At 35.7% G+C, this 10,764-nt stretch overlaps 1 protein-coding gene across 1 annotated transcript; it reads left to right on the top strand.

Moving 5' to 3' along the window:
• The first annotated feature begins 1,070 nt into the window (after positions 1-1,070).
• Positions 1,071-8,023, top strand: LOC146139473 (cytochrome P450 4F4-like). The gene is made up of 11 exons (XM_083392460.1): positions 1,071-1,244; positions 1,779-1,923; positions 3,097-3,229; positions 3,715-3,873; positions 4,305-4,464; positions 4,589-4,708; positions 5,392-5,479; positions 5,761-5,863; positions 6,367-6,577; positions 7,001-7,083; positions 7,849-8,023. Exons 1-11 carry the CDS (start codon positions 1,158-1,160, stop codon positions 8,021-8,023), a joined length of 1,464 nt encoding a protein of 487 aa, XP_083248586.1. The 5' UTR covers positions 1,071-1,157.
• The last annotated feature ends 2,741 nt before the right edge of the window (positions 8,024-10,764 follow it).

The following is a 10,764-nucleotide window of genomic DNA, read 5'->3' as shown; positions in this document are numbered from 1 at the left end:
TAACCCAAATCTACTAAAATGTGTACTTGAAGAGAAGTTAATTCACAACGCATTTCATTTAAGTCATGCTACAACATTGATTATTGTCTCAAGTGTGTTGGTAAACACATTATCTTTGCTTTTTGTTGTGGATCTACAATCTTTTACTTTTCACTCACACTTGATATCGAGAATACACCGTTTAAAAAAATAACACAAATAAATGACTTATCACTCTGGGCTATCCCAAACAGGTTGCTTGTCAGGGATTAGCACTGTACAACGTAAAGATTTATTTTAGATGCGTCATTCGTTAATTTGATGTTTGAGTGAATTGATTCTATGTATATATACTTTTAATCGAGACAAACCCGAGATTAGACTTGTCGACATGTCCACTATTCAGGTGGTTTTTATTTTTTTAGCAACATCAAACAAACATTTGGACATCTACAAGTTTGATTGCACTATCATCATTTTGAATGAACCATAACGGATTTTCAAAACATGGGTTTCGTTTCAAATTTCATAGCCCACGTTAAGATAGATTAAAAAAATACAAGCCAAACTTGAATAGAAAAAAAGAAGTCAGTTCGGCTCCTTAAACCATACGCAATAATTCATCTGTAAATATTAAATATTTGCTTTCATGTGTTGCCGAGCTCGTCGAAGTTCTGTTAATGATTTGCATTTTCTTTACCTTAAGGATTGCAGGAATTGCTGCACTACTAGTGTCCAAAAGGAAGCAATATGAAGAAAGCAAAAGTCTAGTATAAAACTTATATTGTTATATTATTCTGTAAACAATATTTTATGAATTTTTAAACAATTAGAATTAGTTCAGCATGCAGATATTTAGTTATTTTAACTAAAAAGCTTTTGAAAACAGCAATAATAATCGTAGATTGGTTCAAATAATACAATCATGTAAATACACGATCGTTAAATTATATAAAATGTTTCACGATTTCAAAGCACGATTCAATCAAAAAAAGGCTACAGACAATGCTTTGAAAACCATATTTTGTTGCAATTAGTAATATTTACAAGGCTGTAATAGTACCAAAATGGCAGTTTTGAGTCAGCTGACAACTGCTGGATTTGTTAGCCCCATTTTGGTGTTTGACATCGCTGCGTTGCTTGCAATCGTTTACATTACATGGACGCTGGTGGTGCCGATGATAAAAAGATACAAAATGACAAAAGAGCTGGACAACATTTCCGGAGCATCGCCGAGGCATTGGTTTTTCGGTCACATGAGAAAGGTGAACCTTTTAATACCACGTGTATAGTGATTTTATAGACTTACCGAAGGGGCCACATAAATAGGCTTGCAAAACCTATAGGCAAATGACTTCCGTATACTATTTTTCTGTATGAATTTTTTTCTCTTTTGCTTTGCACACAAGAATCTGAATGTTGCCCAGGTATTTTTTTTTTAGCTTTTGAACTCATTGATCCCAGGGTATTGGGTTAAAAAAATACATATTTGTTGTAACCGTATAGATCATTGACAAAGTCTAAGTAGCTTGTACTTCTACTGGTTCATATTTAGTAGGTTGGATTGCTTAATATTGTTGGGTTTAAAATCAGTTATTTCATTGCTGAGGTTAACAAAACAAAAATTATTTCATCATTTGGGTAAAATTGAAACAAATAAATAGTTAAAATGAAACTTGCGTAGGTAGGCCTAATGTTATGACTTTTTTTTTAGCAATAACAGATCTGAAACAATATATTTTCAGATAGAACAATACTATTATGAATCGGTAAACAATTTTATCTGATTTTCATTTTAGTACCCGCCAACAGGAGAAGGGTTAATGGGAACTACAGAACGGCTCAAAACGCATCCAGCTATGTTCAATTCATGGGTGACGATAAACAGCAGTATGCTTCAACTCCACCATTCAGATACAGCCATATCCCTGTTAGCCAGTGGAGGTAACTATATTGAGCACAACTCAGCTAATATTAAGATCAAACCAGTTTAACTAATGTTAAGTGGGCCGTATAAATTATAATAATCTATGGACAACTACCACAATGAGCCTACTGTAGGCAGAGGGCAGGCGTATCCAGAAATCCAAAAAAAGGGCTCCCGAATTTGTAACTTAGGGAATTCCCCCACTTTCCGTCTGCCGTTAATAATAATAGTTTAGTGGCGTAATAAAATAGTGACGTGTATGAAGTCGTAAAAGAGTGATGATAATGACGTCATAAAAATAAAAAACTTAATCAGAAAAAGGCAATTGCCGTCCCGCGAAAGCGAACCTTTAGATAGAGGCAAAGCAAACACGTGCGCCGTCGACACTCCTGAAAGGCGCCAGCTGAAAATCGCTTAGTTTGCAATAGTTAGTTTAAGTTGGAAACCAAACCAAGATCGTGAAACATGTGTGATTGTGTGATTTTTACGTACCTGCTTACGCTACAATCTAACCAAAATGATACCTCCTTTTGTATGGGCTTTGATATTCTTATCACGTCTCACTACAACCTCCAACCCTTATGCTCCAAAATGTGTGATTGATTTTGGTAGATTTATAGTTTTACTATTAGGACAACGCTAAATTTCAAGCAGGCCTTTCGCCACCTGCAATACAAACACAAATATATTTTTCCGGGTGTTACTATGTCACGATTATCGCAACATCTGCGCAAACAAACCTGTGAGGCAATTCTTCTAAAATACAAGCTGCGGTTGAGAGAAAATAGATTGTGTCAATTGCACACTAACCAAGTGGTCTTAAAATATGCTTATAGAGAATCATTTTGCGGTAACTAGGTACTCTAAATCGTCGCAGTTATACCACCTTTCAATAACGCTATATTAAAAAAATGCTGTTTTTACACCAACACCGGATATAAGAGCATACAGCGAACAGCCAGGAACATTAACAGCGCTAACTGCGCCTAACTGAAGGTTTTTAATGAGAAAAAAGGGAGACTGCACGTTGCCGCTTTGGCCAGGGAGTGGGGATCTTATCCAAAATGATCCAAAAAAGAGGGGTCCGAACCCCTAACCTGGATACGCCCCTTAATGTGGATTTAAAAACTTGTCGAAGAACCGAACATTGTTTTAAATAATAAAAAAACAGTACTTGTATATTTGAACAGCTCCAAAGAATAGTTTTGTCTACAACTTTATGCGTCCTTGGATTGGCGATGGTTTGTTGACGAGCAAGGGAAAGAAATGGCAGCGAAATCGTCATTTGCTCACACCAGCTTTTCATTTCAACATTCTTAAAGGGTATTTTTTGGTGTTGTGTTTATTTGATATTAGGCTACTTTTAATTTTGCCCGCAATATTTAAGGCAGGCGTTCCTAAACTGGGGTCCGTGAACTGGTTTAAGGGGTCCATGGAGGCCTAAAGGAATTGTTAGTTTGTATAAAAGTAATCATTTTTGTCAAAGAAAGGAGTTTAATAAAAAATAAATCGGTTTTTCACTGAATAGTTTTATAATCCATCTAACGTTTACAGTTTTGGGCCGAAATCAGCAGATTTTTAAAGTCTATTTGTATTTTGACGTCAATCAATGACGTCATGAAAATTTCTTGTCTATCGTAATCCACGCGAAGAAAAAAACAATATGAAGCCCTGATTTAAGGTGTAGATCATTTTTAAAAAAATTATGCAAGAAAAGCAAATATGGCTTAAAAGTAAAATCAAATTATAAACAAAAAGCATTAAATTTAACTCTAAGTGTATTAATACGGCTGTTTTATGATGTTCAGTTACGCTGAGATTTTTAACAAGAACAGCAAGGTGATGTTAGATAAATGGTCAGATTTAAATGGAGTCCGGATTGAAGTTTCCGGAGATGTAAGTCTGATGACACTGGACACAATGTTGCAGTGTGCAATGTCCATGAACACCAATTGCCAGCACCTTAGGTAAGTTATACACAGGTTCATATTCCAAAACCCTAGATTTTTTTGATTAATTTTAAATTCCACTACCAATATTCCACCTAATATAATTTTTTCGAACAAAAGTAATATTTGTTAGAAAAATCCTTGAAAATAAAACGAACAATCTTTGTTTTAAGCAAAAAAACAATAACAAATACATCACCTTAAGTGAGCACATTTTTATGCCGTGTAACCCCAACAACAGCTGTTATTTCTTTTGGCATGCAACAAAACTTGACCTAACTTATCTTATTTTTGTGTAACCCAAATAACAGCTGCTACTCCTTTTGGCATGCGACAAAATTTGACCTAACTTATCTTATTTTTCAGGGGAGCGCATCCTTATGTAAAAGCAGTTCAGGACTTAGGTTACCTTTCGGTGAACATTTGGCCTAACTTATTTGATTTTTCAGAGGAGCGCATCCTTATATAAAAGCAGTTCAGGACCTTAGTGACCTTGTGATAAAACGCCTCTCGACTGCTTACCTTATTCCTGATTTCATTTTCTGGAGAACAAAGCACGGGAAAGCGTTTAAGCGAGCTGCAGACATTGTGCATTACCACGCTGAGAAGGTGAAAAATGAATTTAAAAACCACAAGTTTAAAACAGGGGGACCAGTGTAAACCACACAATTACATTTGTTCATAAAAAAAAAAAATTCTACAAATAAAATGCTCAATGAAGTTTATCTATCAGGTGATTGCTGAAAGACGTGAATATTTAAGTGGACTGAGCCAAGTCACTAATGAAAAATTGGGAATGTCAAAAGGAAACAAAAAATTACTTGATTTTCTGGACATTCTATTACAAACACAGGTAAACTTGTAGCATTCGCATGTAAAACTAAATTTAGTGGAGTCATTTGCGTCATTAGTGGTCACTTAGGTGTGAACAACTCCCAAAGCGAGCGATCTTTGTGTTACGTTATTAATTGTACTTTATTCGGCTTCATACGAGCGGCCCTAATCGCCACGTTACGTTTTCGTATGTGATGATATAAACACAACGCACAATATCAGCTAAGTGAAGTTACTCTGTCCACAAAGTTGTATAATGTTCAAAAAGTTGTGTAAGGACGGGTTTTTTAGCCCCCGTTCGTATGGAGTCAGACATATACAAGGAATGTGGTCCACGCCTATAAAGGAAACCGCCTTACTTGCCCGTACAGTAACTCCATTAGCCTTTGTTGTCTCCAAACCTCTATGCACACAATCGTAAAAAAATAGATTGTAAAGGGCAACATTAATGAAGAACTTACAATTGATATCTGAACGGTTTTGTTGTTGCGACTTATGGATAAATGAGAAAATGTAACTAAGAATAAATAGGAAATAGCTGTATAAGTGCATATTACTATCAGTTGAATGCTGTAAGGAACTAGTCTGTGTTGTTCCAGTAAAGTTTATTTTAGGTTTATAAAACAAATATTTTTTTTATTCATTGCAAAGTATGACCTGCACCTGTCTATCATAAGTTTCAAAACACACTTTTTCTTTCAGGACGAAGACGGCAAAGGTTTAAGTGATAGCGAGATAAGAGACGAAGTCGACACGTTTCTCTTCGAGGGACATGATACTACTGCAAGCGGTAAACTTAAGAACCCCTTTCCAAAAACAATAAACCTTTTAAATTTGCACCAACCTTAGTGCTTAGCACAACATTTTTGTTGGTCAATATAATATAACTTTAGCAACTTTCACTTACCTCTCTATACAGAATTGCTACAATATTGTTCAACTGTTTTAGTTTTTAACAAAATTATTTGTTAGTTTTTATGTGGTGAATTGTTATAGTATATCTCATTTTTTTCTCTCCCAATACTTGAGGAGGTTTTCCCTATAGAATTTATGGTTTAATATTTTTTGGAGGTATCTCTTGGGCTTTCTACCATCTGGCCAAGTATCCCCAGCTTCAGGAAAAGTGCAGAGAAGAAATAAGAACTATTATTGGGGATAAGGAAACTATCGAAATGTAGGTTTTCGAAAAATGTAAAATAAACTGTTTGTACTATTGTCTAGCTCGGGTGCTATCAGTGTTGTAAACAAGTCATTTTTAAATGACCTAAATCTTGTCAGGTCCCAGTCAAGTCATTATTAGAGCAAGTCATCTTTAAATCAAATCACTAATATTTGAATAAAAAGATCAACTTTAAAACTGGCAAACTCGAACGATTAAGAGCAAAAGTCAACTCAAAAATAAGATTAAACAACATGTGGCAACCTGATCGTTTCACTTGCAACAATTGAGATAAATAAGTTAATTTTATAACCAAATGTTAACACTTAATTTCAAAACAATTTATTTAACTCAATAACTTAAGTCCAAGTCAAGTCGTTTGTTCAAAAACACTTAAGTCAAGTCAAGTTATTTTACCAAAGCGACTTAAGTCAAGTTAAGCCATTTGAAAACTGTGACTTAAGTGCACTTTTAGTCAAGTCATTGACTTAACACTGGATACCTTGCTTCCCTTGCAGAAATCAACCGCTTCCGGAGCTTACAAAGTTTATCAAAGAAAGTATGAGACTCTGTCCGCCTGTAGTCACCATCGGCAGGGAATTGGAGGAACCATTGACTCTGAGAAGCAGGTTTAACAAAGCTTATGAGTCGATTGTTGCCAAAGGAAACGCTGTATCCGTGCACATTTTCAGTCTTCACAGAAATGAATTGGAGTGGGAAAATCCTACGGTAAATTGTCCTGTGATGTCGCCTCTAGCGACCATGGATTGCCTTAAATTGCGAATGATTAGTTTTAAATTGTCTTATTGTTAGCGCTCGTTTTAAAAAAGAGGGAAGTGAAAATAATGTTCTATTGTATTGTACATTATAAATACATAAATAATTTAAATTTTATAATTATCATGTAGATTTTACAGCTACATTTAACAAAAACTACTATAAATACATTCTTAATAGGAAGGTATAATGTTGCACAGAAACGAATATAAATCAAATCAGGTATGTAACATTTAAACGTCATGTTTAACAAATTCGCAAACAAGCGAATACCGCTGTATGCAAGTAGCCCGCACATACAAATTCCAGCCATTCTCTGTCATATCAAAAGGAAATGTTAGCCTTTCTTATTCTTCAGAATAAGCTTTTATTTAGGTCTTTGATCCAGAAAGATTCACCAAAGACAACATCGCCAAAAGACCCCCTCACGCTTATTTGCCATTTTCAGCTGGTTCAAGGTACCATCTAGCAAGACATTATATTTTTTGTTTAACGCATTAGCTGTAAAAACAAAAATAACACCGAGTTTCCGACTGGCTTTTGTCAAAGTGGTAAATGACTTATTTGTTATGCATACTATTTTTTTGAACAAAAAAATACCTTATTTAGAATACCTGAAACTATTTTCACCTTTAGAATTGTGCTCGTGTATTTTACAACCGGGGATGCGGAGTCGGTTCAAAATTACCCGAGTCCAACTTCCGAGTACCGAGTCGGACTAAATGTGAGACTCGAGTCCGGCTACAACTATACGTATACAGCCTGTATTTCATCAATTTATGTAACTAGATTAAGGTTGATTTTCAGCCATCCAATTATAGGGGTGTCATAACTCATTCAACCACAAGACATGCTTGGAGAATAATATGTACCATATGCTATTCCGCTTTGGCAATTTACAGTTGGCAGCAGGGATGAGTTTTAACATTTGGTACTGTGCATGCGCACGCCGGACTCGGGACTCTGATAGTTTTACGTGGTCTTACTCGAGTCCTGAGTTCGACTCCAGCAAAACAAACCGACTCCGTAGAGTCCCGAGTCCGACTTCGACTCCGCAGCCCTGGTTACAGCTTCCATACATGGTTAATGTAGAATCTAATTAATTATGACGAACAGTTCTAAATCCTGGCCAAATCAATTGGCCTATAAGGGATTTCCAAGCAATCGTTAGCCCGTGGTAATACTTGCTCGCCATTCCCAGAGCTGAAAAGTCGCTTTTGCAGGAACTGCATTGGACAAAACTTCGCCATGAACGAGATGAGAATATGCTTGGCGCAAACGCTGAGAAGATACGAGCTGTATCTGGACGAGGAGACGCCTACTCCCGTGCTTCAACCAAGAGTGGTTTTGCAGAGTAGGGACGGGATTTACGTCAAGATGAGAAAGCTAGGATTGTAAGAAGCACGGGAAGACATAAACAACTGTTTGCTTGCTTGAATTTACCATAACAGTTTTGACAATGAGCCCCTATGTAAATGTGAGCAGCTAATTATGATGCTTATCTCTGCAATTTCTCGCGGATACCCAGTCACATAGGGTTTTAAGCCATTATTGGCACCTGCTCCCTAGTTGGAGGTAGGTTGTCTGTGATGGACTTTAAAAAAATTATGGTGAGTTTTTTTCCTAAAAGATAACAAAAAAAAAATATATATATAATGTTTCAAAACAAACTTCAAGTTCGAAAATAAAACATTATAATTAAAAATGTTAAAAAAAGTTAAAATCAGACGTTAATGATATGTAAATTTATTCAAAATACTAAAATTAATTTTCCAAAGCGTATAAATTTTTAATGCAAGGCACATTAGATAACGTTACCTAATCAGCCATTTCTTTTTCCTCTTGTTGCTTTTTTCATATGTGTTGACGAACAGCTTTTTACAATATGTCAATGTAAAATTAAGCAGAAAATTACCTGGTGATTTGATGATCTATTAGTCCGAGATTTAGTCTGACTTACAACAGAGATCGGGCTGTCGTAAACGTACAGGACCTTATTTCTTACTTTGTATTACTATAAATAATAAGCGGAATGTTATAAACTGAATGGAAATGTTAGTTTCTCTGTTCGTTTGGTTTGGACTATCTGGCAGTCAGTCATCTGCCCTTTCGTCTGAAGTCATAATATACGCCAGTTGTTCCAAACATTTTCTCTCGACTCCTTTGAAAAAGGTTATTGATTTTTTTTCCTAGTTTTTAGTTTATTTGTTTATAAAAAAACACACAAGAAATAACAAGCAAAACGCAAACTGTTTTAATTTATTGTACGTAGACCATTCAACTTTCAAAACAAAAAACTGTGGATTTTTTCACTAGTTGCGAAAGTTCTAAAATAATCTTAATTGACCTCTAAGCTTAATGGGTTTCATGATTTTTCTGGCCAATATCTTGTTGCATATAGCACGCCGAAGTACATTAAAATTGAGTAATGTGATTGTTAAAACATAATAATATAGTTTTGTAAAAGTGAGACCAGCTACACACCTCGGCGAACGATAGCATCTGGATGCACTAGTTTGGATGCGAAACGGACGCATAGCGAGACGTCTTAGAAAAAATAAAACGACGCACAGTTTAAGGACCTATGATATGCAGCACTTCGCCACGTACTAACTGTACCGAGGCTGATTCTTTGTTAAAAGTAATGCCACCGCTAACAGAAGGACCAGCAACATTCATGTTGTGCGAATGGCGCTTGCTTTTCCTAAAGGCCTCTTGAACAATGTAAAACTTGTTGACATAAGCGCGCAAAACGTTAATCATTAATTTGTCGCACATCGCCGTGGAAACTGAGTAACGTAACTCCTCAAATCAGGAATGGGCAACCTACGGACGGTTGGCCAAATCCTACCCGACACCGTTTCACAAAATGGGTAAGAGGCCCTTTTTCCTATTTTTTAACTATTTCAAATATAGGTAGGCCTAAATGCGAAAAATTTTCAGCTTAAAGGCGTAATGCTTACCCTCTAGAAGTCTAGAATGAAATTTTTAACATTGAAAGATTCGGCAGCTAATTGTATCTGAACGCATAATTGCCAGTTAAAATTTATTACGGCCCGCAGAGACCTTCTGAGGTTGGTTTTGGCCCGTGACTATAAATAAAAACCCGACGTCTTAAAATGGTAGCAATGCAAACTTAATTCAAACAAGTGTATCAGGAAGTAAAACACCTATATTTAAAATTCCTATAGGTTTGCAACACTAGCTATAGACAAAGATATTATTTATCCTGCTTTTAGAGAATACTAGACAAATTTTCTCATTGATATAGGCATATTAAGGTTGATTTTGTACCTAAATTTTACGTTATTTTGTGCAAGCAGATAGGTCCAAATTTATTGACTGTGTTGCCAAGAAGACTTCTAAACACTATAGATGTCTAGGCGATATTTCATGTGTCGCCAACGTGTCGCAACTCTTTCTATATTGGTAGTTTGGAAACTGAAACTAGAATATTTTGTATTTTTGGTTACATTTGGGCGCATTTGGCTTATACTGTTTTCAATATACTTAATTATTTTAGAATTTAGAGGTTAATTATGGTTAAGTTCGACAACAGGCACTCCAGGCTTTGGAATACAGGCTGGAGAGTAGGAGCCAAGGACTGGACGGAATCAGAGTTGGACTTGAGGTTTGTAATATGGTCAAATGCGTTATAAAGCTATTAATCGGTTTCAATACACAAATAAGCGCTACTAGCTTTTTATATACAGCTTTAAAAGGGTACAACAGACATACTGTACAGTCTACACTATACAATTTATTTTTATACGTCGCGGGTATGAACAAGATATATTTCAACACAACACGTTATAAATACGTTTCCTATCAAATACGCCGCGGGTATAAATAAGATGCATTTCAAAACAAAACGTTATAAATATGTTTCCCACCAAAATGGCACAAACCCCATTTCGATTTTAATCCGACTATACAAGAAAGATATATCGTACGAGTGTTTGGTGTCTTCACACTGAAGAACACTTCTATGGCGTACAAAAGCTGGAGATTAAAATAATTTCCCAAAGGCTATTTTGATTAGGATATCTTTAAGTTAGTACCGTGAATTTGGCCCATGGTGTTTAACTGCCACAAAATCGCAATACGCCAATATTTTATGATCCCATTTGAAATCGTTT

Source organism: Ascidiella aspersa, chromosome 6 (assembly GCF_963924565.1).
Source record: "Ascidiella aspersa chromosome 6, kaAscAspe10.2, whole genome shotgun sequence".
Classification (NCBI taxonomy): Eukaryota; Metazoa; Chordata; class Ascidiacea; order Phlebobranchia; family Ascidiidae; genus Ascidiella; species Ascidiella aspersa.
Note: the sequence above shows the minus strand (reverse complement) of the source record. Positions and strands in the feature narration are given on the sequence as shown.